The sequence below is a fragment of the Procambarus clarkii genome, chromosome 9 (genome assembly GCF_040958095.1).
Source record: "Procambarus clarkii isolate CNS0578487 chromosome 9, FALCON_Pclarkii_2.0, whole genome shotgun sequence".
Taxonomy (NCBI): Eukaryota; Metazoa; Arthropoda; class Malacostraca; order Decapoda; family Cambaridae; genus Procambarus; species Procambarus clarkii.
Genome location: NC_091158.1, coordinates 26845618 through 26871346, shown reverse-complemented (window position 1 = coordinate 26871346; position 25729 = coordinate 26845618). Strand labels below are relative to the sequence as shown.

At 44.1% G+C, this 25729-nt stretch overlaps 1 protein-coding gene across 1 annotated transcript in view; it reads right to left on the bottom strand.

Annotated features, from left to right (window-relative positions):
• Window positions 1-940: 940 nt before the first annotated feature.
• Window positions 941-25729, bottom strand: part of LOC123766092 (double-stranded RNA-binding protein Staufen) — a 343924-nt gene continuing 319135 nt past the window's right edge. Inside the window, exons 17-18 of the mRNA XM_069321293.1 lie at window positions 21770-21868; window positions 941-5927 (exon numbers count right to left, since the gene is read on the bottom strand). Of these exons, the coding sequence (XP_069177394.1) occupies window positions 5856-5927; window positions 21770-21868 (171 nt within the window). The 3' untranslated portion in view covers window positions 941-5855. The remainder of the gene's footprint in view (window positions 5928-21769; window positions 21869-25729) is intronic.

Sequence of the window (25729 nt, the reverse complement as noted above, 5' to 3'; positions counted from 1 at the left end):
CTGAAACATAATGGTCCTGATGCATGGTCTATTACATAATGCTTCTTTCACAGATCTTTGACGATCATTCACTTTTAAATAAATTCTTATTATTATTTTAAGATTGAAGACAAATATTATACTAACTTGAAAAGTATAATTGATATGTAAAAGTATATACTTCAACAATTCATACAAAAAATCAGTAATAATTTTATACTTGTATTTCATGAAAGGTTCTTAAATGTAAACAAAATAATTAATTTAAATAAAAAATGCATGTATAAATAATATTCAGAACTTAATATATAATTTAACAGTAATTTTTGTCTCTAATTACTCTAATAAGAGATAAACACTGACACCTGGATGAACCAAACATTACGTCAGCAGGAAAGACGTAATGTGGTACATGAACACAAGTTAAATGCACGCAATCAATAGACAGGCATGAAAGTTACAGCAATTTGTATACATAGTCCACACCATATTGAGGCGGCTCTGTCAGGGTCATCTAAGGTGGTAATGCTGGGGCGGTGGTGGTGGTGGTGGTGGTGGTGGTGGTGGTGGTGGCGGTGGTGGTGGTTGTGGAGGTGGTTGTGCACAGAACCTCTACCACCACACATACAGTACTAACACAGCACACATGCTCACTAAATTAATGCTTCCGCAGTCACTTAAGTCTTTCTAAAAAATAAATGATTATTTTGTATAAACAAATAGAAAACTGAAACAAATTAACAAATTGACTGGCGCTAAATATCTCGACTAAAGTTGTGGCCAAGACCTTAAAATTTGCAAATAATTATGCACAATGTTTAGTTATCCACAAGTTGATACATTTTTTCTATCATTACATCATACTATTTTTATAAAGTATATCAGAAGAGAGATAAGGTGTTAGATGTATTACGTGTCCCATCCTTGCATAAGGAACGATATACAGTACATGCATTTTCAATTTTGAATAAGGTATGGTTTATTGTTTAGAAATACAGTATTATACTGGAAGATGGCATTTACAATATAAAATGGCTACCAATTACAAATGTTGCATTTCAAAATTTGTTACAGGCATATAAAATATGAACGTGGTTCTTTAATTATCAGAAGCACAGGATGGGCAGCCTGACTTAAGACGCACTAGACAGTCACTAGAGAAAAACTCGACACATCAATACTACTCTTATATACATTACACTTCATGCTACATCCTCAACCACCTTTATAATCATTAATTGAAGAAACAAAAATAAGAAAATTTCATGCATATTTCAGTGAAGTACACTGTCAGTCTATTCTACATTGTATATGATAAAGGTAGGCCTACCTTCAGCCCTAACTTCACACTGTGGCAGCTCTTAGCTAAATTTTCTGATATATTTAGGGGCAAAAGAGCATGAAGTTATTTGACAAAGTCTATGTAGGCACAAAGTGCAATAATATTATTGTGAACATTCATCTAAGAAAGTTATTTCATTAAACAAGTTCAAATCTGTGCTTACAAGACAAATATATATATAATGAGCATGCAACTCTTCTTCACACACACACACACAATGCAATATCAGTATACAGTATTTCTTAGTAAGAAAAAAGTTATAAACATTTTCATAGAGAATAACACAGATTAATTAACACATGGTTATCAGCATGTTAATACAGGGTTGCAAAGAGCACACCCGACACCACATGTGCCGCCACCAGCACGCCCGACACCACATGCGCTGCCACCAGCACGCCCACGACGACTCACATATTCTAAATGAATAGACATGAAGACAACAGCAAAGTAAAAAAAAATACTCAAGCAGCTAAACATTATAATTCTATGTTGTAAGCATAAAAAAGTCAATTGAACATTGACACACAGGTCACCAGAAAGCAAATAGTTATCAATGCACAAACACTAAATATATAGTTTCTACCTTTACTTAAGAGGAAAAATTACACATGCTAAGATTTAACCATCAACCACATGACTAAAATAAAATATTAGACATAAAATAAAGTTGGTGCAAGTGATAGTGGTGCGGCTACAAAATTAGGCGGGCACTAGGAAATGTTGAGAGGTGTTGCACAATCATCGTAGCTGCACCACATACACCCGTACCCTGATCTTCTGTGACCTGACCTCTCATTCCCAGCTCTACACCATATTTCATAAAGATTCACTTTCCAATAAAGGTGGGATAGAGAACCTTACGATAACCCTTGGCAAGACTCAAAACATTAGGTCATATCACAATATTGGACTTCAAAAGTCAATGTGCTGGTGGTGTGGTTAAGTAAAATCATAGTATAAACTTGCTCTTCTAAATAAAATATTGAGAGCTTAGTATATCCGCTTCTAATGTTCAAAATTTATAACAGGACTAAGTGTTTAATAATAGTAACCATTGCATAGTTCAATGACTACATTCTACAAGTTGCTAGATGAGCTTCACTAAGAGAATGTGAGAAACTTAACAGGATCATTTGTTACAGTAGAGAAGTTCGTGTCAATCAAGTTGTGCCTTGTATATCCTTGTGCATGTGGAAGTCTAGTACCACAATATGTACAGCTCGCACATGCACAATGACACTGGCATCAACTCTGTCTCCTCCACTTTGAAAAAATATTAACTAATAAACTTTGACATTAGAAATAGCATGTTACAAGAAAATTATGTTTCCTTATTCTAACAGTAATCAACATAAATAATAACAATGCTTTAATTACCCAAGAATAAAAAATCTCGATTATCTTAAATAAACATTTGTAATCATCCTCGTTTTACAACGAAACACTAAAATCTACCAACATGAACAAGCCAATTTTTATGATGATGCTTGAGACAGCATAAGTGTACACAATGATTCTGGGAAAGTTCCCACTCACTTGACCACACCACCAGGAACAGCATTTACTCGAGCCACAAGTCGCAGCCCTCTCAGGCAATATTTTCCGTTGTCTTCATATGTGTTCATAATTGTTATCAGTGGCATTTTATGATGTCATCGCAGCATGAGAGTGTTAACCGCCACAGTTGCAAAACCCCTGTCATCGCAAGTACAAGTTCACATCCACAGTGGATGAACAAATTCTAAGTCTGGATAACTTATGGGTTTAGGTTAAAATACACATCCTACAGCTCATAAATGCAATCTATAGGGTTTGGCAAGTAACACTACCATGCCCCAATTCTTTCACATGTGGTTGTGTTGGAGGAAGAGCTTAGGGTGGTACTGAAGAAGCAGCTATGGCAACACACTTGTAAAACATCACTTCAAATTAATTGTTGAATGGTAAGAACTTGAGCAATGCATTTTTTAATACAACCAACTGTTGCAACATCGGCACACACTACATATGTTTCCACTAATGTATCAGTGATTGTTTGAAAAATCTAGCCCAGATCAGATGTTAAGAATGACAGAAGCACGAGTACAAACTTCATTATAATAAGTCATTACCTAAACCGTACTCTAGGTTAGTAACATATACTAGACTTTCCTCGATGATTATCACTGTTTCCTGGTAATAAAAAATTAAACATTATATTTCATAAGCAATAACATATTTGACAAAATGTAGCTTCAAATTCTCTTGGACCATGAAGACTATTCTTATGAGAAAGAACATGATATTTTTATATCATACAACATACAGCAATAAAAAAAATCCTTTATCATAAGAACAGCCTCTAAAATATGGTCTTAAATTAATTATAACCCAGCGTGTTAAAGATGTAGGTACAGTATTACAATGTTCAGAGGCATTGAACTACCTAAATTATTGCCTCTTTACAACTTCAGAAGCTGTGTAGCCATTGGTCGGCAGTGCTCGGTGTATTGTATAAAGTGGAATCTCTCTTTTCAATGCCAGTTAATTATGAAAAGTTTAATTTCAAGTACCATCAAATATCAAATAGCTATCAAGAAACAAGCCTTAAAAATTGATGAAGACTTCACAAACATACACCTTATTTACAAACTTTTATTGTTATTCATAATTGTAGACTAAACAAAAATATATACACACACAAACGAGACAACAGCCTCCTGAGCAATTATAACCAAGAATTCGGTAAGTAAGTGTGTTTGACTCAATGAACTGACAATTTAATTGAGATAATTACTGAGCAAGTGTCTACTCTTACAATGTACACCAATGGGGAGGCTCTCTCTGCTCACCACCACCGCCATGGCTACACAAGTCTGCAACATTGATTTGTCTGAGAATGAAAAATTGTAAAATATATGTGAGAGCTACTGAGGACAGCAGGGAGGGTCGTGCATGGACCAGTGATGGCACCAAACACACTGACTGACACACAGGTCAACACCAGGACCCTACACGGTGACTAGCAGCAGTAGTGATACACATTGCTTATTATAATGCCAAGAGAAACCTTTACTCACCCACACATTTAGTCACTGCTTGAAATGTACCACATGTATAACACTGATGCACTACGAGATGACCGCCTAATATTTTTCTTATGGCAGAACACGAACATGACTGACCTTTACCATTTGAAAAATAATATAAGTAAACCCTAAACACTGATGCCTTCTGGAAATTTCTTTTGTTTAATTAGCTGTAACAATAGTCCATTGTATTTGTTAGTGTTGTAATGAATGGTTAAAAGAATACTGAGCATCAATGAGCATGCAAGCATCAGCTCGTGACAATAACAAGAGGGTGATCAGACTCGACAAGTTTACAGCACTAGTGCTACGCCACTAGTCAACAATGATCCTTGTTACCATGCCAGAAGATAACTGTCAAGGGGCCAGTGTTTGAAGAAGTTCACACATCTAATGTATACAGGTGGGGACATTGTGAGTAAATATTGGGTGGAGCAGGTGTCAAGAGGGAAGCCGTTATACAGTAGCAAGCTAAGATTATGGGAGTGTTTGAGGGAGGGCTGGAGAAGAATGTGTGTGGGGTAGTGTCTCCAGGGAGTCTCTCCCTCCCTCCAACACTCCTCTCCAACACTAACACCAGATAACCAGCATTGGCACACTTAAGCCTGTAGGAGAGGCACAATACATTTCTTGTAGTTTATCTGTTTGCTTAATAGGGAAAATGAGCCTTAGTTCAGATACATCTAAAGCTCAATATCACTCGATATCCTGTTTGCCATACTGTTTCACTCAAATTATGGGATTTATTTGTCATTCTTTCTTTTGTAGGAACAATTCTATAATGATAACATATATAATTAAATAATAAAACTGCTAAGATTTCAAAAGGACAAAACACAGAGGAGGAAGACAATAAGAATATACGGCGAGATCGGCAGTTATGAGATTAAACTTATTTATACTTCTCTCATTACTTTTGTAACTAAAAATATATAACTAGCCATCCACAAAGTTTCATGAAGGCTCAGAATTACTGATCAAGCCGCATATATATGTATATATATATACGTATATATATCCATTACTTCACGTACATCAGTAAAGATGTTCACTTCGCCCATCACGAAAGTAATTTGACGTGAGGATACAGTAATATGAAACCCATCATCATATCTCTAAGGTTGAGTTCCTGTTTTTTAACTGGGGTAACTCAACATTAAAGCATGATAGTTGCAATTTCCATGAATTCTCAAAAGTCAGTTAAGTAAGTGGAACACAAATGAAGAGTGTCTTAAAAACTCTTGAAACTTGAAATTCATGTTTATGGTGATGCCCTGTCTTGTGTGCGCTTTTGGTGCCGTTTCAAGAAGAATTATTACAATCTTCACTTGAGCACTAACACGTTTATCAGCCCATTTGTTTAGGCACACTTGGAAAATGTCCCTTACTGAATTGACTTAAAGAACTGCAATGAAAGGAACAATGTGAGTATTGGCATCATCCTCATGTTAGTACTAGAACCTTTAGTCTTGCTTGGCTGCAGTCACTGTGTCCAACCCCAGCTTGGCCAGAGCCCGTAGTGCAGTTAAGCATGCCTGCAAGGAAAATCTTGGGTTATAAAATACCATGTTTCACATACATTACTCAAGTCAACTATATATATATATATATATATATATATATATATATATATATATATATATATATATATATATATATATATATATATATATTAATATATATATATATATATATATATATTAATATATATATATATATATATATATTAATATATATATATATATATATATTAATATATATATATATATATATATTAATATATATTAATATATATATATATATATATATATATATATATATATATATATTAATATATATATATATATATATTAATATATATATATATATATATATATATATATATTAATATATATATATATATATATATATATATATATATATTAATATATATATATATATATGTCGTACCTAGTAGCCAGAACGCACTTTTCGGCCTACTATGCAAGGCCCGATTTGCCTAATAAGCCAAGTTTTCCTGAATTAATATATTTTCTTTAATTTTTTTCTTATGAAATGATAAAGCTACCAATTTCATTATGTATGAGGTCAATTTTTTTTTATTGGAGTTAAAATTAACGTAGATATATGACCGAACCTAACCAACCCTACCTAACCTAACCTAACCTATCTTTATAGGTTAGGTTAGGTTAGGTAGCCGAAAAAGTTAGGTTAGGTTAGGTTAGGTAGGTTAGGTTGCCGAAATACAATTAATTCATGAAAACTTGGCTTATTAGGCAAATTGGGCCTTGCATAGTTGGCTGAGAAGGACGTTCTGGCTACTAGGTACGACATATATATATATATATATTAATATATATATATATATATATATATATATATTAATATATATATATATATATATATATATATATATATATATATATATATATTAATATATATATATATATATATATATATTAATATATATATATATATATATTAATATATATATATATATATGGACATATGGACATACATATATGGATGGACATATATATATATATATATATATATATATATATATATATATATATATATATATATATATATATACACAAAAAGTGTTGAGCATATTGAAATGCCTCTTTCTAGGAGAGCCTGAGTGGCTCCCTGTAGTTAATAGCCTCACCAAGATAGCTCAACATCAAGTTACATCAGCTTTTGCAAATACTGTACTTAAAAACCTACTGGAGACCAAAGGTGTTGTAATCCACACGATAGGAGTGAATATAGCTAGTGAATCAAGCACTACAACACAAATGATGGTTGAAAGGAAGGGTAGTACATGTTAGTAATCAGACTGAGGTCACACATAATAGGGAACTGACAGCTGAGTGGACAGCGCTTCGGATTCGTAGTCCTGAGGTTTCGGGTCTGATCCCCGGTGGAGGCGAAACCAAAATAGGCCGAGTTTCTTTTACCCAGATGCCCCTGTTACCTAACAGTAAATAGGTACCTGGGAGTTAGACAGCTGATAACAGGCTGCTTCCCAGAGGAGTGTAACAAAAAATGAGGCCTGGTCGAGGACCGGGCCGAGGGGACGCTAAGCCCCGAAATCATCTCAAGATAACCTCAAGATACACATCAAGGTAAAGTCAAAGAGATTGAGATCAAAACCACCCAAACCAATGTTACAACAAAGAGTTCACAAAGGGTGATCCAAAGTTCTAGGAAACAAGGAGATTTACATTTAATCTGATTATACCCTCTTTGGGATGCTGGCTGTGGTGGTGGAGGCAATGACTGGCTCCGTCTGGGCCAGCAACAAAGTGAAATCGACGAGATGCGGGGACCCAATGTGATCTTGTTGACCTAAGTTAAGTCTGCAGTGAGTATAGTGTGGTAGACTAGCCAGGTATGGTGTGTGAAGTATGGCAGACAAATCCAGGTGTGGTGTGTAGAGTATGGCAGACTAGCCAGGTGTGAAGTGTAGAGTATGGCAGAATATCCAGATGTGGGGTGTAGAGTATGGCAGAATAGCCAGATGTGGGGTGTAGAGTATGGCAGAATAGCCAGATGTGGGGTGTAGAGTATGGCAGAATAGCCAGATGTGGGGTGTAGAGTATGGCAGAATAGCCAGATGTGGAGAGTAGAGTATGGCAGACTAGTCAGGTGTGGAGTGTGTAGTATAGCAAACTAGCCAGGTGTTGAGTGTGTAGTATGGCAGACTAGCCAGGTGTGGCGTGTAGAGTATAGCAGACTAGCCAGGTGTGGAGTGTAGAGTATGGCAGACTAGCCGGGTGTGGTGTGTAGAGAATGGCAGACTAGCCATGTGTGGTGTGTAGAGTATGGCAGACTAGCCATGTGTGGTGTGTAGAGTATGGCAGACTAGCCACGTGTGGTGTGACTAGTCTGCCATACTCTACACACCACACGTGGCTAGCTTCCTTAGCGGCAGCATCCGCACGCTCATTGAAAACAACACCAATATGGCTGGGAACCCAGCAAAACTCTACTGATTTAAATTTACTATAAATAAGAAACAGCCAATGTTGAATCTCATTGACCACCGGATGGACAGGATTAAAGGACCCTAGAGCTATGAGGGCACTACGAGAGTCAACTACAACCACAAAGGAGGAATGAGAATGAGAAAGCAAGAGACAAAGAACATAGAGAATAGCATAAAGTTCTGCCGTAAAGACGCTTGCCTCCGAAGGGAGGCGACACATGTAAGTACGGTCAGGAAAAACAATAGAGTAGCCTACACCGTCCGCAGACTTAGACCCATCGGTGAAGATGGAAAGAGAGTGGGAGTGCGAAGAAAAGTGCTCAAGGAAGAGGCTTTTCAGAATTGTAGGAGGGGTAAAGGCTTTAGTAATACATGTCAAGGATGTACAAAACTTGGGAAGAGGGACTCTCCACGGAGGTAAGGAAGGAACAATACGAGGAGAAACATTAGAAATATGAACAGAAAGAGAATCCTGTAAGCGAGATAACCGGACAGAAAGTGGGAGACAATGAAGAGGAACAGGAACCACAGGAGGAGGAAAAGTCAATGCACGACAGAGGCGAGAGGAAGGATGTTGGAAGGACCACGCAAGATAGCGAAGACAGTAGTGATCACGGCAGTCCTGAAGAGAGAGAAAGCCAGTGTCAACATACAAACTAAGGGCAGGAGTCCAACGAAAGGCACCAGAGCTGAGACGCAACCCAGTATGGTGCAAAGCTTCAAACGGCGAAGAGTAGAAGGAGAAGCAGAAGAGTAAGCAGGGCAACTATAATCGAGTTTAGACAGGACGAGAGAGGAGTGCAAATAGAGAAGCGTGCGCCTATCCACTCCCCAAGAAGTATGGGACAAAACCTTAAAGAGGTTAAGGGCCTTAGAGCATTCAACTCGGAGGTAAGAGATATGGGTTGACCAAGACAAACTAGTGTCAAAGACTAACCCCAAAAGCTTCGCGGAATCCCTGTACACAAGGGGATGACCATAAAGCAACAAAGAGGGACGAAGAGTGACATGCTTCCGAGTAAAAGTCATAGCAAAAGTCTTAGACGCAGAGAACTTGAAGCCATGATTGGTGGCCCAAGACGACACGGCATCAATCGCAAGTTGAAGCCGCCGTTGAAGGAGAAGGGAATCATCACCCCGACAGCAAAGGGTAAGATCAACATAGAGAGCAGAGAAGACGCCAGAAGGAAGAGAGGAAAGAAGACCGTTGAGGGCAACTAGAAAAAGAGTAGTGCTCAGAACACTACCCTGGGGTACACCCTCATACTGCTGAAAAGGGGCAAAGAGAGCAGTACCAAGCCACACACGAAAGGAACGACGAGAGAGGAAGCTCCGGAGGTTCCCACGAAGGCCAAAAGAATGAAGTTGAGACAGAATATGATACCGCCAGGTAGTGTCGTAAGCCTTTTCCAGGTCAAAAAAAGACGGCAACAACGGAGGTCTTCGCAGCAAAAGCAGTACGAATATAGACCTCCAAGTTCACCAAGACATCTGTTGTGCTGCGGCACTTGCGAAAACCAAATTAAGAGGGGGAGAGGTGGTGATAGTTTTTTTTTTTTTTTGAGATATATACAAGAGTTGTTACATTCTTGTACAGCCACTAGTACGCGTAGCGTTTCGGGCAAGTCCTTAATCCTATGGTCCCTGGAATACGATCCCCTGCCGCGAAGAATCGTTTTTTCATCCAAGTACACATTTTACTGTTGCGTTAAACAGAGGCTACAGTTAAGGAATTGTGCCCAGTAAATCCTCCCCGGCCAGGATACGAACCCATGACATAGCGCTCGCGGAACGCCAGGCGAGTGTCTTACCACTACACCACGGAGACTGTATAACTGTGTTCTAAGAACCACATCAAACAAACGTTGACCATACGTTCAAAGAGCTTGCAGACACAACTCGTGAGGGCAATAGGGCGGAAGTCCTTGGGGGATGACCCGAGAGACCCTGGTTTCCGAATAGGGAGGACAACAGCATCGAGCCAGTCTTCAGGGACTGACGACGACTCCCAGACCCGATTGTACAGACTCAGTAAATACTGAGACGTGCACGGAGGGAGATGGCGAAGCATTTCATAATGAATGCCATCAGAGCCCGCTGTTGTAGAACCCCAAAGGGCTAGGGGCAGATTGAAGTTCAGAGAGAGAGAGAGAAGGGATCATTATAGGGAAGGTGAAGATAAGTACAAAAATTTAAAGGACGAGATTCAAGGAGAGGCTTACGAAGAAGGAAGGATTGGGGGAGATGAGAACCAGAACTAACAGAGGAGAAATGGGAACCCAGTTCGGTCGCAACCTGCAACGGGTCCGCCACAAGAGCACCATGGAGGCGAAGGACCGGTGAGACATCGGGAACGAACTTACTCGCAATCTTGCGGATACGCTTCCAGACCAGTGGAAGAGGAGTTTCGGACGTAACGGTGGAGACATAAGACGCCCAGCAAGCACGTTTAGCCGCACGGATGGTCCTACGGACCACCGCACTCGCCTTCCGAAACAAAAGAAAAGACTCAACCGTCTGCCGGCGGCGATGTCTCTTCCAGGCTGCACGCTTACAGCGGACAGCCCGAGCACAGTCCAAACTCCACCAGGGAATGCACTTCCGCGTCCCCCGAGAGGAAGAGCGAGGAATAGAGTGGAGGGCAGCGTCAAAGACAGTGTCATGAATTGAAGGAGGGCGCGAGGGAGAGGTAAAACGGAGAGGTCGGAAATAGTAGCACGTAGAGTAAAGAGGCACCAGTCAGCCTCGGCAAACCACCACCTAGGGAAGGAGAGAGGAGGGCGAAAGGAGAAAAAAGTGACAAGGATAGGAAAAAGGTCACTGCCATGGAGGTCATCAAGGACTCGCCACCCGAAATCTAAGGAAAGGGATGACGAGCACAGAGAAAGATCGAGACAAGAAAGGGAGCGAGTCCGAGAGTCCAAATGAGTGGGCTCACCAGAATTAAGAAGGGACAGGGAAGAAGAGAGGATGAAAGGTTCAAGGAGGCGACCCCAGGTGTTTGTCAGCACATCAACTCAAAGGGCATGACGACAATTGAAATCACCCAGCAGGAGCACAGGCTCCGGCAAGGAGTCTAGGTGGTGTTTAAGATCGGGAAGAGAAAGTGGGACAGTGGGGGGTAGATAAATAGAACAAACCGTGTACCATCTACGCACAAAGATACGGGCGGCAGAACAGTGGAGAGGCGAGGAAAAAAGTAAGGGGACAAAAGGAACATCGGAACGAATCAAGAGAGCAGTAGAATTATGGACCCCAGCGACAGCTGGGGGAGGGGAGAGAAAAGAATAGCCACGGAAGCGACCAGGACAAGAACCAAGCATCGGCTCCTGGAGACAGACACAAAGGGACGAAAACTGTGAAATGAGAAGTTGGAGGTCAAGGAAATTGGTGTAAAATCCACAGATGTTCCACTGGAGAAAAGACATCAGCAAAGAGAGAGAGGAGAGCAACAGAGAGCAAAGAAGAAACAAAGGTGAAGAAGGAACACAGCACGCTAAAAAAGCACAGAGTCAGGATCAGGGTCAGCGAAGTCAGGGTTAGGGGGCATGGGTAAACTGAGTAAAGAAGGAGGGCAAGAAGCGGGAGGATGGACCAGAGGTGGACGAGCAGGGTCTGGAGGAGAAGGAAAGGGAGGAGGGGGGCAGAAAGAGGGGAGCGCATCTCAGCAAGGGCAGTAACCGAGATGAAACCGGGGGCTAAAGAAACCCCCACAGTAGGAACAGGGGGGCACCACCACCGAAGCGGGAGGGGAAGGAATGATAGAATCAGAGATAGGGGGTGAAGAAGAAAGCAAAGCTTTCTTACCGACAGGGGAGGAGGAAGGAGAGGAGCCAGGTTTCCGCTTCTGACTCAAAGATACAGGCGTCCCAGCAGCAACGTACTGGGCAACAGACTCCAGTGTCTCGATAGGAGAAGAAGATCGAGAGCGAGCAACACAACCATCAGGAGAGCGATGGATGTTGGCCCGCACAGTCAGGCGGCGTGGAGAGCCAAGAGACAGAGGAGAAGGACGGGAAGGAGGACTAGAAGAAGAGGAAATAGAAGACACAGGAGATGTGACAGACTGGGTAGAAAGAAGGGGAGCCCTAGACAGAGAACCAGGAGGGGGACCCTTCGGGACAGAATGGAGGGAAACAGGGGAGGTGGTGGTGGGCGTGTCCGGGTCTAGGGCTCGGAAACGGTTGTGAGACTGAGGAAGGCGGGAAGGACGAGGAGAGGAAGAGCGCACCACGCGAGCATAGGAGACACCGGCGAAAGAGGGGAGACGATGAACTTGGCACCGAGCCTCAGGAAAAGACAAACGGTCCCGGTGCTTCAAGTTGAGGACAGCCGCCTCAAGTTTGTAACGAATACACGCACGGGAGAAGGTAGGGTGGGCCTCACCGCAATTGAGGCAGCGGGCCTGGGGAGAAATGCACTCCAACTTAGAGTGACCCTCGCTTCCACACAGGGGACAGAGAGAGACAGGACTAGAGCATTTGAGGGTACCATGCCCAAACTTCCAGCACTTACTGCAGAGCCGAGGAGATGGAATATACTCCTGAACGGAGCATCTGACACCAGCAAGAATGACAGAGGATGGAAGGGTCCTACCATCAAAGGTAACCTTCACAACCCGAAGAGGCAGACGGCGATGACCATGAGGGGGACGAGTAAATGTATCCACCTGGAGGACAGAATGACCCTGGGCCTCGAGGACATGCTTGATATCCTCGTGGCAGTCCCCGAGATCCCTAACACCGGTCGCAACATGGTGCGGGAGGAGAACAGTGCCCACACTGGCATTCAATCGGGCGTTCTTCGAGACCCGAACAGGGGTTTCGCCAAGGCAGGATAAGGCGGCCAAGTGAGTGGCCACATCCTGAGAAGGAGCAGCAACGACACTGGTACCAAGACGAGTGGGGTTAAAGGTGACAGAGGCATCCACGGAATCGACAAGATGCCTATGAAGAGAAAAATCGTCAGGAGGAGTTGAGTCCAAAGGTTGGAGGTCAAAGTATTTAGTCCATGTAGCAGGACCAAACAAAGCATGGAACGAAGTAGGATGGGAAGGGAGCATACGAGAGCGGCCGTTGCGGGGACGGCGATGAGAACCCGTAGAAAAACGGGTCAAAAGGTGCAGTAGTCGCAAGAAGAGATGGAGCCGTGCAAGGGGACGAGACGGTCACCACAGCAGGCTTGGGGCTTGACCCAACCACAGAGGAGGGAGGGGAGCAGGGAGGAAGAGTCCGGTCTGGGCTTAAACCAGGCTCTGTAGCGGAGGCTACAGATCCCGGTCTTCCAGGACGGTCCGACTCAGGGGCCTGGTCGCCCACCCCATGAGCCTGGGTAATAGAAGGCAAGTCGTTATCCATACAGCAAACCAAACAAAAGAGATGGGACCTGGAACCAAGGGATACCACCTACCAGGGCAGCCAGGGAGGCCGAGCGCGGGCCAGTGCAGGAAGGGTGTATCGTCCCAGCGGTGCTCCCCCTTTTCAACAGGGAAGTCCTACTACTTCGTTCATTCTCCCACACTGGTGCTAAGACCCCAGTCCCCCTATCGCCGCAGCCTGGACACCCAACCATCCACTCAGGGCGGCCTCTCACAGGCGACCCCTCCAGCGGGTGGTCCGATGGCTCACAAGGCCCCTACATGGTGCCCTTCACCACGTACACCACCCAAAGAGGGGGCAGGAGAGGGGGCACAGGCAACCCACACCGGTCCCAGGGAGGTGTACGTGAGCCCCCACAAAGTGGGGCAGACTAGCTAGGTGTCTTGAATATCTTGAGAATATATCTTGAGATGATTTCGGGGCTTTAGTGTCCCCGCGGCCCGGTCCTCGACCAGGCCTCCACCCCCAGGAAGCAGCCCGTGACAGCTGGCTAACACCCAGGTACCTATTTTACTGCTAGGTAACAGGAGCACAGGGTGAAAGAAACTCTGCCCATTGTTTCTCGCCGGCGCCCGGGATCGAACCCGGGACCACAGGATCAAGAGTCCAGCGTGCTGTCCGCTCGGCCGACCGGCTCCCTTTGTGGTGTGTGGTGTGTAGAGTATGGCAGACTAGCCAGGTGTGGAGTGTGTAGTATGGCAGACTAGCCAGGTGTGGTGTGTAGAGTATGGCAGACTAGCCAGGTGAGGTGTGTAGAGTATGGCAGACTAGCTGGATGTGGTGTGTGTAGTATGGCAGACAAGCCAGGTGTGGTGTGTAGAGTATGGCAGATTAGCCAGGTGTGGTGTGTAGAGTATGGCAGACTAGCCAGGTGTGGTGTGTAGAGTATGGCAGACTAGCCAGGTGTAAAATATGGCAGACTAGCCAGATGTGGAGTATGGCAGACTAGCCAGGTGTAAAATATGGCAGACTAGCCAGTTGTGGAGTATGGCAGACTAGCCAGGTGTGGAGTGTGTAGTATGGCAAACTAACTGGGTATGGTGTGTAGAGTATGGCAGACTAGCCAGGTGAGGTGTGTAGAGTATGGCAGACTAGCCAGGTGAGGTGTGTAGAGTATGGCAGACTAGCTGGGTGTGGTGTGTAGAGTATGGCAGACTAGCCAGGTGAGGTGTGTAGAGTATGGCAGACTAGCCAGGTGAGGTGTGTAGAGTATGGCAGACTAGCCAGGTGAGGTGTGTAGAGTATGGCAGACTAGCCAGGTGTGGAATATGGCAGACTAGCCAGGTGTGAATTATGGTAGACTAGCCAGGTGTGGAGTATGGCAGACTAGCCAGGTGTGGAGTATGGCAGACTAGCCAGGTGTGGAATATGGCAGACTAGCCAGCTGTGGAGAGTAGAGTATGGAAGACTAGCCAGGTGTGAAGTGTCTATGGCAGACTAGCCAGGTGTGGAGTGTAGAGTATGGAAGACTAGCCAGGTGTGGAGTGTAGAGAATGGCAGACTAGCCAGGTGTGGAGTGTAGAGTATAGCAGACTAACCAGGTGTGGTGTGTAGAGTATGGCAGACTAGCCAGGTGTGGAATTTGTAGAGTATGGCAGAGTAGCCAGGTGTGGTGTGTAGAGTATGGCAGACGAGCCAGGTGCGGTGTGCAGAGTATGGCAGACTAGCCAGGTGTAGAGTATGGCAGACTGACCAGGTGTAGTGTGTAGAGTATGGCAGACTAGCCAAGTGTGGAGTGTGAAGTATGGCAGACTAGCCGGGTGTGGAGTGTGTAGAGTATGGCAGTTGTTGGAAATTTCCAACACTAATACAACACTGTTGTATTATTATTAATTATTACTAAATCTACTAATCACTGTAGTAATTAAAATTAACCAACCGTAGAGTTCACATGTACTAATAATTGCATATGTACAATAAGGCTACAATTCTTACGTCACCAGACGCCAGTATTGCGTCAGATTCCATTATAATAAACACATCTATATCCAGTGTCAGAGAATTGAGTTTGATTCTCTATAAAACAACGGTGTTCTGTGTGATAATTATTTACAGATAACTTGACTCCCAAATAATGCCAAATAGAGCGTTTCTAGTTACAACTGTTATCTGGTAATAAATTTAACGTGATGCGTGAATGCCCTGGAGAGACTTTAATTCATCTCCATTGCTCGTTTACCATCGTACAACGAGCAAATAATAATATTTAACTCCTCTGAATAATAAACCCGTCCTTATCCAAGCATTTCAATCGCAACTGCGAGAAATGATATTATTCGTAGTAAATAATTTGTGTATCAAATGCGGGACGCGGAGCGGGGGGCAGAGGAGACGCCATTACTCGAGAAGACGCCACCGAGAACGGGGAGGAGGAAAGTCGCCACGGTGAGGTGTGAAGAATTGTTGCAGAATATAGCAACTTAGCTGGTGTCAGTGTCACAGGATACATCGTGGTGAACCGTCAACGAGAATTAACTTGACGTTCAGCCCGGAACCTGTTAATTTGTTCCGTGTAGCCCAACGTGACCGGCCAGAGAAGCGCGTCAACATCTAGGCTAGGCTCGACACCACGTGTTCGTTATTACGACGCCAGAACCTAGGACGCGAGCTTCGGCAAGCCTCAACTTACACAGTGCCCTATTAGCTAAGTACCTTTATTCCCTTTTGATGCATCATTATGGATAGGTTATAGCCGGGTAGCTTGTCGTCACGCCGAGTGACTAAAACAAAACAAAGTTTATTATCTGTTTCCACTCTCCATTTTTAATTTCATGAACATAGATATTTAGCAGCCTAATATGTTGCTACTGAATATATCTTGATTTACAGCTTGTGTGAAGAATTCCCCGAGCTGTCATTTCCCGTGTTAATCATCTCCCAGTGTTCCATGATGAGTTCAGGAGATTCCGAGGATGATTCATGACCGATGTCTTGGAAAACGTCTTCAAGCTAAGACCCCTTTCCGTATTCCATTAATTACATTATCTGTAGTGTATTATTACTACGGATCACTGTTTTCTGGATTAACACGTGTTTATTATAATCATTAATTTCTGATGTTCATAATCTATGTTCTTATTGGTGACTATTTTATTGATTCCATAATTGGTTATAGGATTAGGTTATTACATAATGAACTGGTGCACGAACCACACTAGTTCCTAGACATATATGAAGTTCTAGTAATACCCCCCCCAATGTAGGTGTTTGAGGCTTTGATTCAGTTAAATTATATACAGCCCATTAATTATATAGGTGATTATATTCTCTAGTATTTATCCATAGTTACTGGTTCATCTAGGAATTTTCTAATGATCACATTTTATTAGTTTCCCTCTTTACTATAAAAGCGGGTGGTCCTTCGTAATTGTTTTTCATTACATAAATATTTAAATAAATAGAGTCAAGCCCCAAATGTCCCACAGCAGTCTAGCCAGGTGTGGTGTGTAGAGTATGGCAGACTAGCTGGGTGTGGTGTGTAGAGTATGGCAGGCTAGCCAGGTGTGGTGTGTAGAGTATGGCAGACTAGCCAGGTGTGGAGTGAGTAGAGTATGGCAGACTAACTGGGTGTGGAGTGTGTAGTATGGCAGACTAACTGGGTGTGGAGTGTGTAGTATGGCAGACTAACTGGGTGTGGAGTGTGTAGTATGGCAGACTAACTGGGTGTGGAGTGTGTAGTATGGCAGACTAACTGGGTGTGGAGTGTGTAGTATGGCAGACTAACTGGGTGTGGAGTGTGTAGTATGGCAGACTAACTGGGTGTGGAGTGTGTAGTATGGCAGACTAACTGGGTGTGGAGTGTGTAGTATGGCAGACTAACTGGGTGTGGAGTGTGTAGTATGGCAGACTAACTGAGTGTGGAGTGTGTAGTATGGCAGACTAACTGGGTGTGGAGTGTGTAGTATGGCAGACTAACTGGGTGTGGAGAGTGTAGTATGGCAGACTAACTGGGTGTGGAGAGTGTAGTATGGCAGACTAACTAACTGGGTGTGGAGAGTGTAGTATGGCAGACTAACTGGGTGTGGAGTGTGTAGTATGGCAGACTAACTGGGTGTGGAGTGTGTAGTATGGCAGACTAACTGGGTGTGGAGTGTGTAGTATGGCAGACTAACTGGGTGTGGAGAGTGTAGTATGGCAGACTAACTGGGTGTGGAGAGTGTAGTATGGCAGACTAACTGGGTGTGGAGAGTGTAGTATGGCAGACTAACTGGGTGTGGAGTGTGTAGTATGGCAGACTAACTGGGTGTGGAGTGTGTAGTATGGCAGACTAACTGGGTGTGGAGTGTGTAGTATGGCAGACTAACTGGGTGTGGAGAGTGTAGTATGGCAGACTAACTGGGTGTGGAGTGTATAGTATGGCAGACTAACTGGGTGTGGAGAGTGTAGTATGGCAGACTAACTGGGTGTGGAGAGTGTAGTATGGCACACTCTTTTCTCTCTTCTTGATTTGTAGCGGACCCTTTGGTTCAGGATTGCTTTTCTAAGGCTATCGTCCTGTTGGCAATGGCCTCTAGGGGTCGGGTCGGGGAGCTTCATGCTCTCCTCCGGCGCAGGTAGTTTCTGCCCTTTTGGTTCTGGCGGTAGGGTTGTTCGGTTGCAGCCGTCTCCTCCTTTTCTGGCGAAGAATGACACTGCTGCATCTCATTCTCCCTTGGACCCAATAGGAGCCCCTCCCCAACCCCGGGAACCTTCATACCAGGACACGAAGCCGAGGCTTCCTCCAAAGCCGCGGCCTCACAAGAAAAAGCCGGGGGCAGCCGAAAAGGCAGGAAGGAAGGGGACCCACTGGTCAGACACTGTCACCACGGCTGGAGGAACCAACTGAAATGCCTCCATCGCCCCTCTGGAAGGGGCAATCCACGAAACTGCCAGAACCTTCTAAACCCTGCCCCCAACCTCAAAGCCCTCAGATGCTTCTGAGCCAGAATGAACCACAACAGTGGAAGAACGAGGGGGTGCGGACTGAACCAAGGTCGACAACACCCCCAAGTCCAGGTCCCTATAAGCAAAACAAAGCAACCTTGGGGCTTCCGGGGTAGAAATCAACCTAGCACATTGCAGCAACCTAAAGCTAGCAAGCAAAGTCTGAACTGCCTGCACCTGTAAAAATTAATCAGTGGACTGGATGAATGGAGTCACAAACAAGCAACAATTTTTGCAGGACTTTGGATTGAAAGTGTCACCGATCCAACAGGAAGCATGACAGAGGCAAAAACAGTGAGAGTCACCCCTGAAACAAGGGGACAAAGCAACCCTCAAACTCGCACAAGGCGAGAGGGGATCCAGAAGTCGCATCCATTGGACCCCTGGCGCCCCCGCAGGGTTTCCCAGGGACCTTAGACTGGAATCTCTAAGGGTAAACCCAGGCAGGGTTATGCGAACCGGCGCCCAAGTCTACCAATCAAAACTGCTAAAATTTGAACCCACAGGACGTGTCCACTCACGGGGGGCCTAGCAGGGGGTACCACCCAGAAACACAGATATATAAAACCTAGGTTAGGGAAAGTAGTACTACCCCCCCTCCTTGTGCAGAGGAACTATATCTACAGATTTAAGTGCTGCTGCTATCTCCCCCTGTATCTAGGCTCTTTCTCCATACACTGAGCACTCCAACTACTGGTACTTTACATTTCTTTATGAATATTGAATTCCTGAGTCATGATCCGGGGCTGAATGCATCCTTCTGAGCCCCATCCTTCTAAGACTTATCCTCCTTCCTCCACCATCCTTCTAAGCCTTATCCTCCTTCAACCCGTTCTCGCACTTTCGTATAGTCAATATTGACTTATTAAATGCGTGCATATGTGACATACTAATTTATTGTGAATATTTTAGTTTACCTTGAAAAGCTTCATAGAAAACACCGACCTTACCTAACCTTCTTAGTATGTTAAGATAAGCATCTTATTGCTTGTATAGTATGTCACATATGCACTTATTTAATAAGTCAATATTGACTGTAAGAAAGTGCAAGAATGGGTTGCCTCCTTCCTCCCCCATCCTTCTGAGCCTTATCCTCCTTCCTCCCCATCCTTCTGAGCCTTATCCTCCTTCCTCCCCATCCTTCTGAGCCTTATCCTCCTTCCTCCACCATCCTTCTAAGCCTTATCCTCCTTCCTCCCCATCCTTCTGAGCCTTATCCTCCTTCCTCCCCATCCTTCTGAGCCTTATCCTCCTTCCTCCACCATCCTTCTGAGCCTTATCCTCCTTCCTCCACCATCCTTCTAAGCCTTATCCTCCTTCCTCCACCATCCTTCTAAGCCTTATCCTCCTTCCTCCACCATCCTTCTGAACCCTATCCTCCCCCCCCCATCCTTCTCCCTCCCCCATCCTCCTCCCTTCCCCCATCCAGTCCAAGCACTTTGGTCATCCAAGATAAGGCCAGTATTAAGAGTCAGGCTAACACCACCAGAGGAAGAAACACTGCATGGTAGATGTTTTTCCCATATTCTTGTCGACTAAAAGGGGCACAATCAAAAATTTGATTGTATGTATAGCTGCAATTATTTATTTTGCTTATGGGAGAACTCCCTGCAGGGTTAATGGGGAACAGCTTCCTGCCTGGTAACTAATTTTTGAATCAATACCTTTCATGTGTTAAAACTAACTATCTATAATTATAGATACTCAATAAAAGGTAGGTCTTACAATTAATGTATTTTAAACTGTCATTAGTAATTTACCTTGTCTACATTTCCTAGATATTTATTATTCAGTTTTGAGATGAAGTTATTTATTATACTGTGAGTATAATCTTTCCTCCTCCAGAGGCAAAGATAATCAGATTTTCTGCAACCCTTGTCTCAGGTTAAGTCACTGCCACACCCTGGACCACACCCTTGCATCAGGTCAGCTAACAGCCACACCCTGGACCACATCTAACATAACCATTCATTAGGGATTGCCAAAAATGACATCAACACAGTGCAGGCGTGACAAGTGTGGGGTTGACTCACCTGGTCGTGGGTGTCATCAACACAGTGCAGGCGTGACAAGTGTGGGGTTGACTCACCTGGTCGTGGGAGTCATCAACACAGTGCAGGCGTGACAAGTGTGGGGTTGACTCACCTGGTCGTGGGAGTCATCAACACAGTGCAGGCGTGACAAGTGTGGGGTTGACTCACCTGGTCGTGGGTGTCATCAACACAGTGCAGGCGTGACAAGTGTGGGGTTGACTCACCTGGTCGTGGGTGTCATCAACACAGTGCAGGTGTGACAAGTGTGGGGTTGACTCACCTGGTCGTGGGAGTCATCAACACAGTGCAGGTGTGACAAGTGTGGGGTTGACTCACCTGGTCGTGGGAGTCATCAACACAGTGCAGGTGTGACAAGTGTGGGGTTGACTCACCTGGTCGTGGGTGTCATCAGCACAGTGCAGGCGTGACAAGTGTGGGGTTGACTCACCTGGTCGTGGGTGTCATCAGCACAGTGCAGGCGTGACAAGTGTGGGGTTGACTCACCTGGTCGTGGGTGTCATCAACACAGTGCAGGCGTGACAAGTGTGGGGTTGACTCACCTGGTCGTGGGAGTCATCAACACAGTGCAGGCGTGACAAGTGTGGGGTTGACTCACCTGGTCGTGGGTGTCATCAGCACAGTGTGGGGTTGACTCACCTGGTCGTGGGAGTCATCAACACAGTGCAGGTGTGACAAGTGTGGGGTTGACTCACCTGGTCGTGAGTGTCATCAACACAGTGCAGGTGTGACAAGTGTGGGGTTGACTCACCTGGTCGTGGGAGTCATCAACACAGTGCAGGTGTGACAAGTGTGGGGTTGACTCACCTGGTCGTGAGTGTCATCAACACAGTGCAGGCGTGACAAGTGTGGGGTTGACTCACCTGGTCGTGGGAGTCATCAACACAGTGCAGGTGTGACAAGTGTGGGGTTGACTCACCTGGTCGTGGGTGTCATCAGCACAGTGCAGGTGTGACAAGTGTGGGGTTGACTCACCTGGTCGTGAGTGTCATCAACACAGTGCAGGCGTGACAAGTGTGGGGTTGACTCACCTGGTCGTGGGAGTCATCAATTGTGGGTCCGGCACCATGGGAGACGTGAGGAGGGTTGGTAGACAGGGACACCAGGCTCAGGTACTCGCTCTTGTTGCCCTGTAACATAAACAACTTTAAGCAAATGCTCTGCCATTATATTATACTAAGGACATGCAGCAGTATGTATCAGTGTCCATAACCACTGTAACATCATATTATGGGGCCATGAGGCACCCAGGAACACCCCATATTATGGAGCCATGGAACACACAGGAACATCCCATATTATGGGGCCATGGAGCACACAAGAACATCCCATATTATGGGGTCATGGAGCACCCAGGAACATCCCATATTATGAGGCCATGGAGCACACACAGGAATACCCCATAAAGGGCCAAGAAACACACAGGAACACCCCATAAAGGGCCAAGAAACACACAGGAACACCCATAAAGGGCCAAGAAACACACAGGAACACCCCATAAAGGGCCAAGAAACACACAGGAATACCCCATAAAGGGCCAAGAAACACACAGGAACACCCCATAAAGGGCCAAGAAACACACAGGAACACCCATAAAGGGCCAAGAAACACACAGGAACACCCCATAAAGGGCCAAGAAACACACAGGAATACCCCATAAAGGGCCAAGAAACACACAGGAACACCCATAAAGGGTCAAGAAACACACAGGAATACCCCATAAATGGCCAAGAAACACACAGGAATACCCCATAAAGGGCCAAGAAACACACAGGAACACCCCCATAAAGGGTCAAGAAACACACAGGAACACCCCATAAAGGGCCAAGAAACACACAGGAACACCCCATAAAGGGCCAAGAAACACACAGGAACACCCCCATAAAGGGTCAAGAAACACACAGGAACACCCCATAAAGGGCCAAGAAACACACAGGAATACCCCATAAAGGGCCAAGAAACACACAGGAACACCCATAAAGGGTCAAGAAACACACAGGAACACCCCATAAAGGGCCAAGAAACACACAGGAACACCCCCATAAAGGGTCAAGAAACACACAGGAACACCCCATAAAGGGCCAAGAAACACACAGGAACACCCCATAAAGGGCCAAGAAAAACACAGGAACACCCCATAAAGGGTCAAGAAACACACAGGAACACCCCATAAAGGGTCAAGAAACACACAGGAACACCCCATAAAGGGTCAAGAAACACACAGGAACACCCCATATTATGGAGCCATGGAACACACAGGAACATCCCATATTATGGGGCCATGGAGCACACAAGAACATCCCATATTATGGGGTCATGGAGCACCCAGGAACATCCCATATTATGAGGCCATGGAGCACACACAGGAATACCCCATAAAGGGCCAAGAAACACACAGGAACACCCCATAAAGGGCCAAGAAACACACAGGAACACCCCATAAAGGGTCAAGAAACACACAGGAACATCCTATTAAGGGCCACTTACAGGTTTTAGTGTTCACGTGTAAATACTTTCAGTGTCACCCTTACTTTTGTGTTAAAGTAAGTTTATACAAAGTGTTAAGTTTATAACATGTGTTATTATAATTCCTTGTGTGCGCTAGCCAAGTTTGTCCAATCAGGGGTTTTGGGTATTTTTCATATGTCATTTGTTCATTGGAGTAAATTGTCTTAATTTTTTGAGTATTCCTTCACTCCTTTGTAGTTTTTGCCCTGCAAAGTCCAATGCAATTTTTTTTTTTTGTAATGAGAAGTGTGTGCCTTATTCCATGTGCCGGGTATAGCCGCAGTACCGTTATCATGTTACACAGTGAACTATCCAACCCGTTCTCGCACTTGCTTATAGTCAATATTTGCTTATTTAATTAATAAGTGCATATGTGACATACTAATTGATTGTGAATATTTTAGTTTACCTTGAAAAGCTTCATAGAAAACACCGACCTCACCTAACCTTCTTAGTATGTTAAGATAAGCATCTTATTGCTTCTTAATTATAATTATTACTTAACCTATACCATTGATAGGTTAGTCTCCGTGGTGTAGTGGTAAGACACTCGACTGGCGTTCTGCGAGCGCTATGTCATGGGTTCGTATCCTGGCCGGGGAGGATTTACTGGGAGCAATTCCTTAACTATAGCCTCTGTTTAATACAACAGTAAAATGTGTACTTGGATGAAAAAACGATTCTTCGTGGCAGGGGATCGTATTCCAGGGACCTGCCCGAAATGCTACGCGTACTAGTGGCTGTACAAGAATGTAACAACTCTTGTATATATCTCAAAAAAAAAAAAAAAAGTAATAATTGTAAATAAGAAGCAATAAGATGCTTATCTTAACATACTAAGAAGGTTAGGTGAGGTCGGTGTTTTCTATGAAGCTTTTCAAGGTAAACTAAAATATTCACAATCAATTAGTATGTCACATATGCACTTATTAAATAAGCCAATATTGACTAAGCAAGTGCGAGAACAGGTTGGAGCTCTCACTTTGCCTCCAGAAAACCTAAGTCCCAACTGGACTGACAAATACCAAAGTCAATTACTGTACTCATCTTCAAAAATTAGAGTTCACAATGACTGACAAATCATCTTCTCAGGAATCAGGAATCTCCTCTCCAGAGTTAAAGTCCACACAGGCATTCTGTGTGGGAATTCAGAGAACATATACGGCATACATAGACGCGATAAAGCACCTAAGTTATTGGGATCGTCTGAAAGCCCTACAAATGTACTCACTAGAAAGGAAACAAGAGAGAGATCAAATAATATATACATGGAAAATACTTGAGGGACAGGTCCCAAATCTGCACAGTAAAATACCAACATATTGGAGTGAACGATATGTAACAAAATGCAAAATAGAACCAGTGAAGAGCAGGGGGTGCCATAGGCACAATCAAAGAACACTATAAACATTAGAGGTCCAAGGTTGTTCAACATCCTCCCAGCAAGCATAAGAAATATTGCCTGAACAACCGTGGACATCTTCAAGAGAAAACTAGATAGTTTTCCTCAAGGAGTGCCGGACCAACCAGGCTGTGGTGGGTATTTGGGCCTGCGGGCCGCTTCAAGCAACAGCCTGGTGAACCAAACTCTCACAAGTCAAGCCTGGCCTCGGGCCGGGCTTGGGGAAGTAGAAGAACTCTTTGAACCCCATCAAGCAGGTATCAAGCAGACATGAAAATATAACAGAGTCCCCAAATAGATATCAAAACGTAAGTCACGTCACTGGAGTTAAAATTTGCAAATTTAGTGATAACACTTATTAACTCTGATGTGCACAATAATCCCGTTCTTACCTTACAGTAGATATATAAATATCCCTATTATACAATTGCTCAAACAGAGCACACACAACAACGTGTTACCCTACCAAAGCAGTGAGGATTACAACTCTCCATCTCCACAGGTCAACTAAACAATACAAACATTGTAAATTAATATGCACCCTCTTGGAATAAAGAAAAAGAACACATAAAATACACTTAAGTAAATACACAAATTATGGAACATCAGCAGATGTTCAACTATACCAACAAATACTGTAATAATGCAGTGGTACCTTCGTTTACGATTTTATGCCGTTCCAAGAGAAGCGTCGTACACCAAAAGATCTCTGCTAGCCAGAGATCTAGTTCTTTCTCAGCTTGCCAGATTCAGGTTCCGGGTGAACTGGCAGAAGTCCAATTTGGTTTCGTCCCAGGTTCAGACTTGGCTGGATATCATTGGTGCTTTCATTGGCTTCGCTGTCCCTGCCACTGGCAGCCTTGACCCGGCTGTGGCACTACCGTCTGTTGGTGTCGAGTAGGAGTTGGATGAAGCCCATTCAACACCAACAGATGGTGTTATCTTTTATCTGTTGAGTGGGAATAGGATGACTCGACAATTGCTTGAGCAGCAGTGGGGGCCTCAACTTTACCCTCCTTGTTATTTTGGGAGGCAGGATTTAGCTTCAGAGGCTGTTCTGGTTTACAGAATTATAACTGGT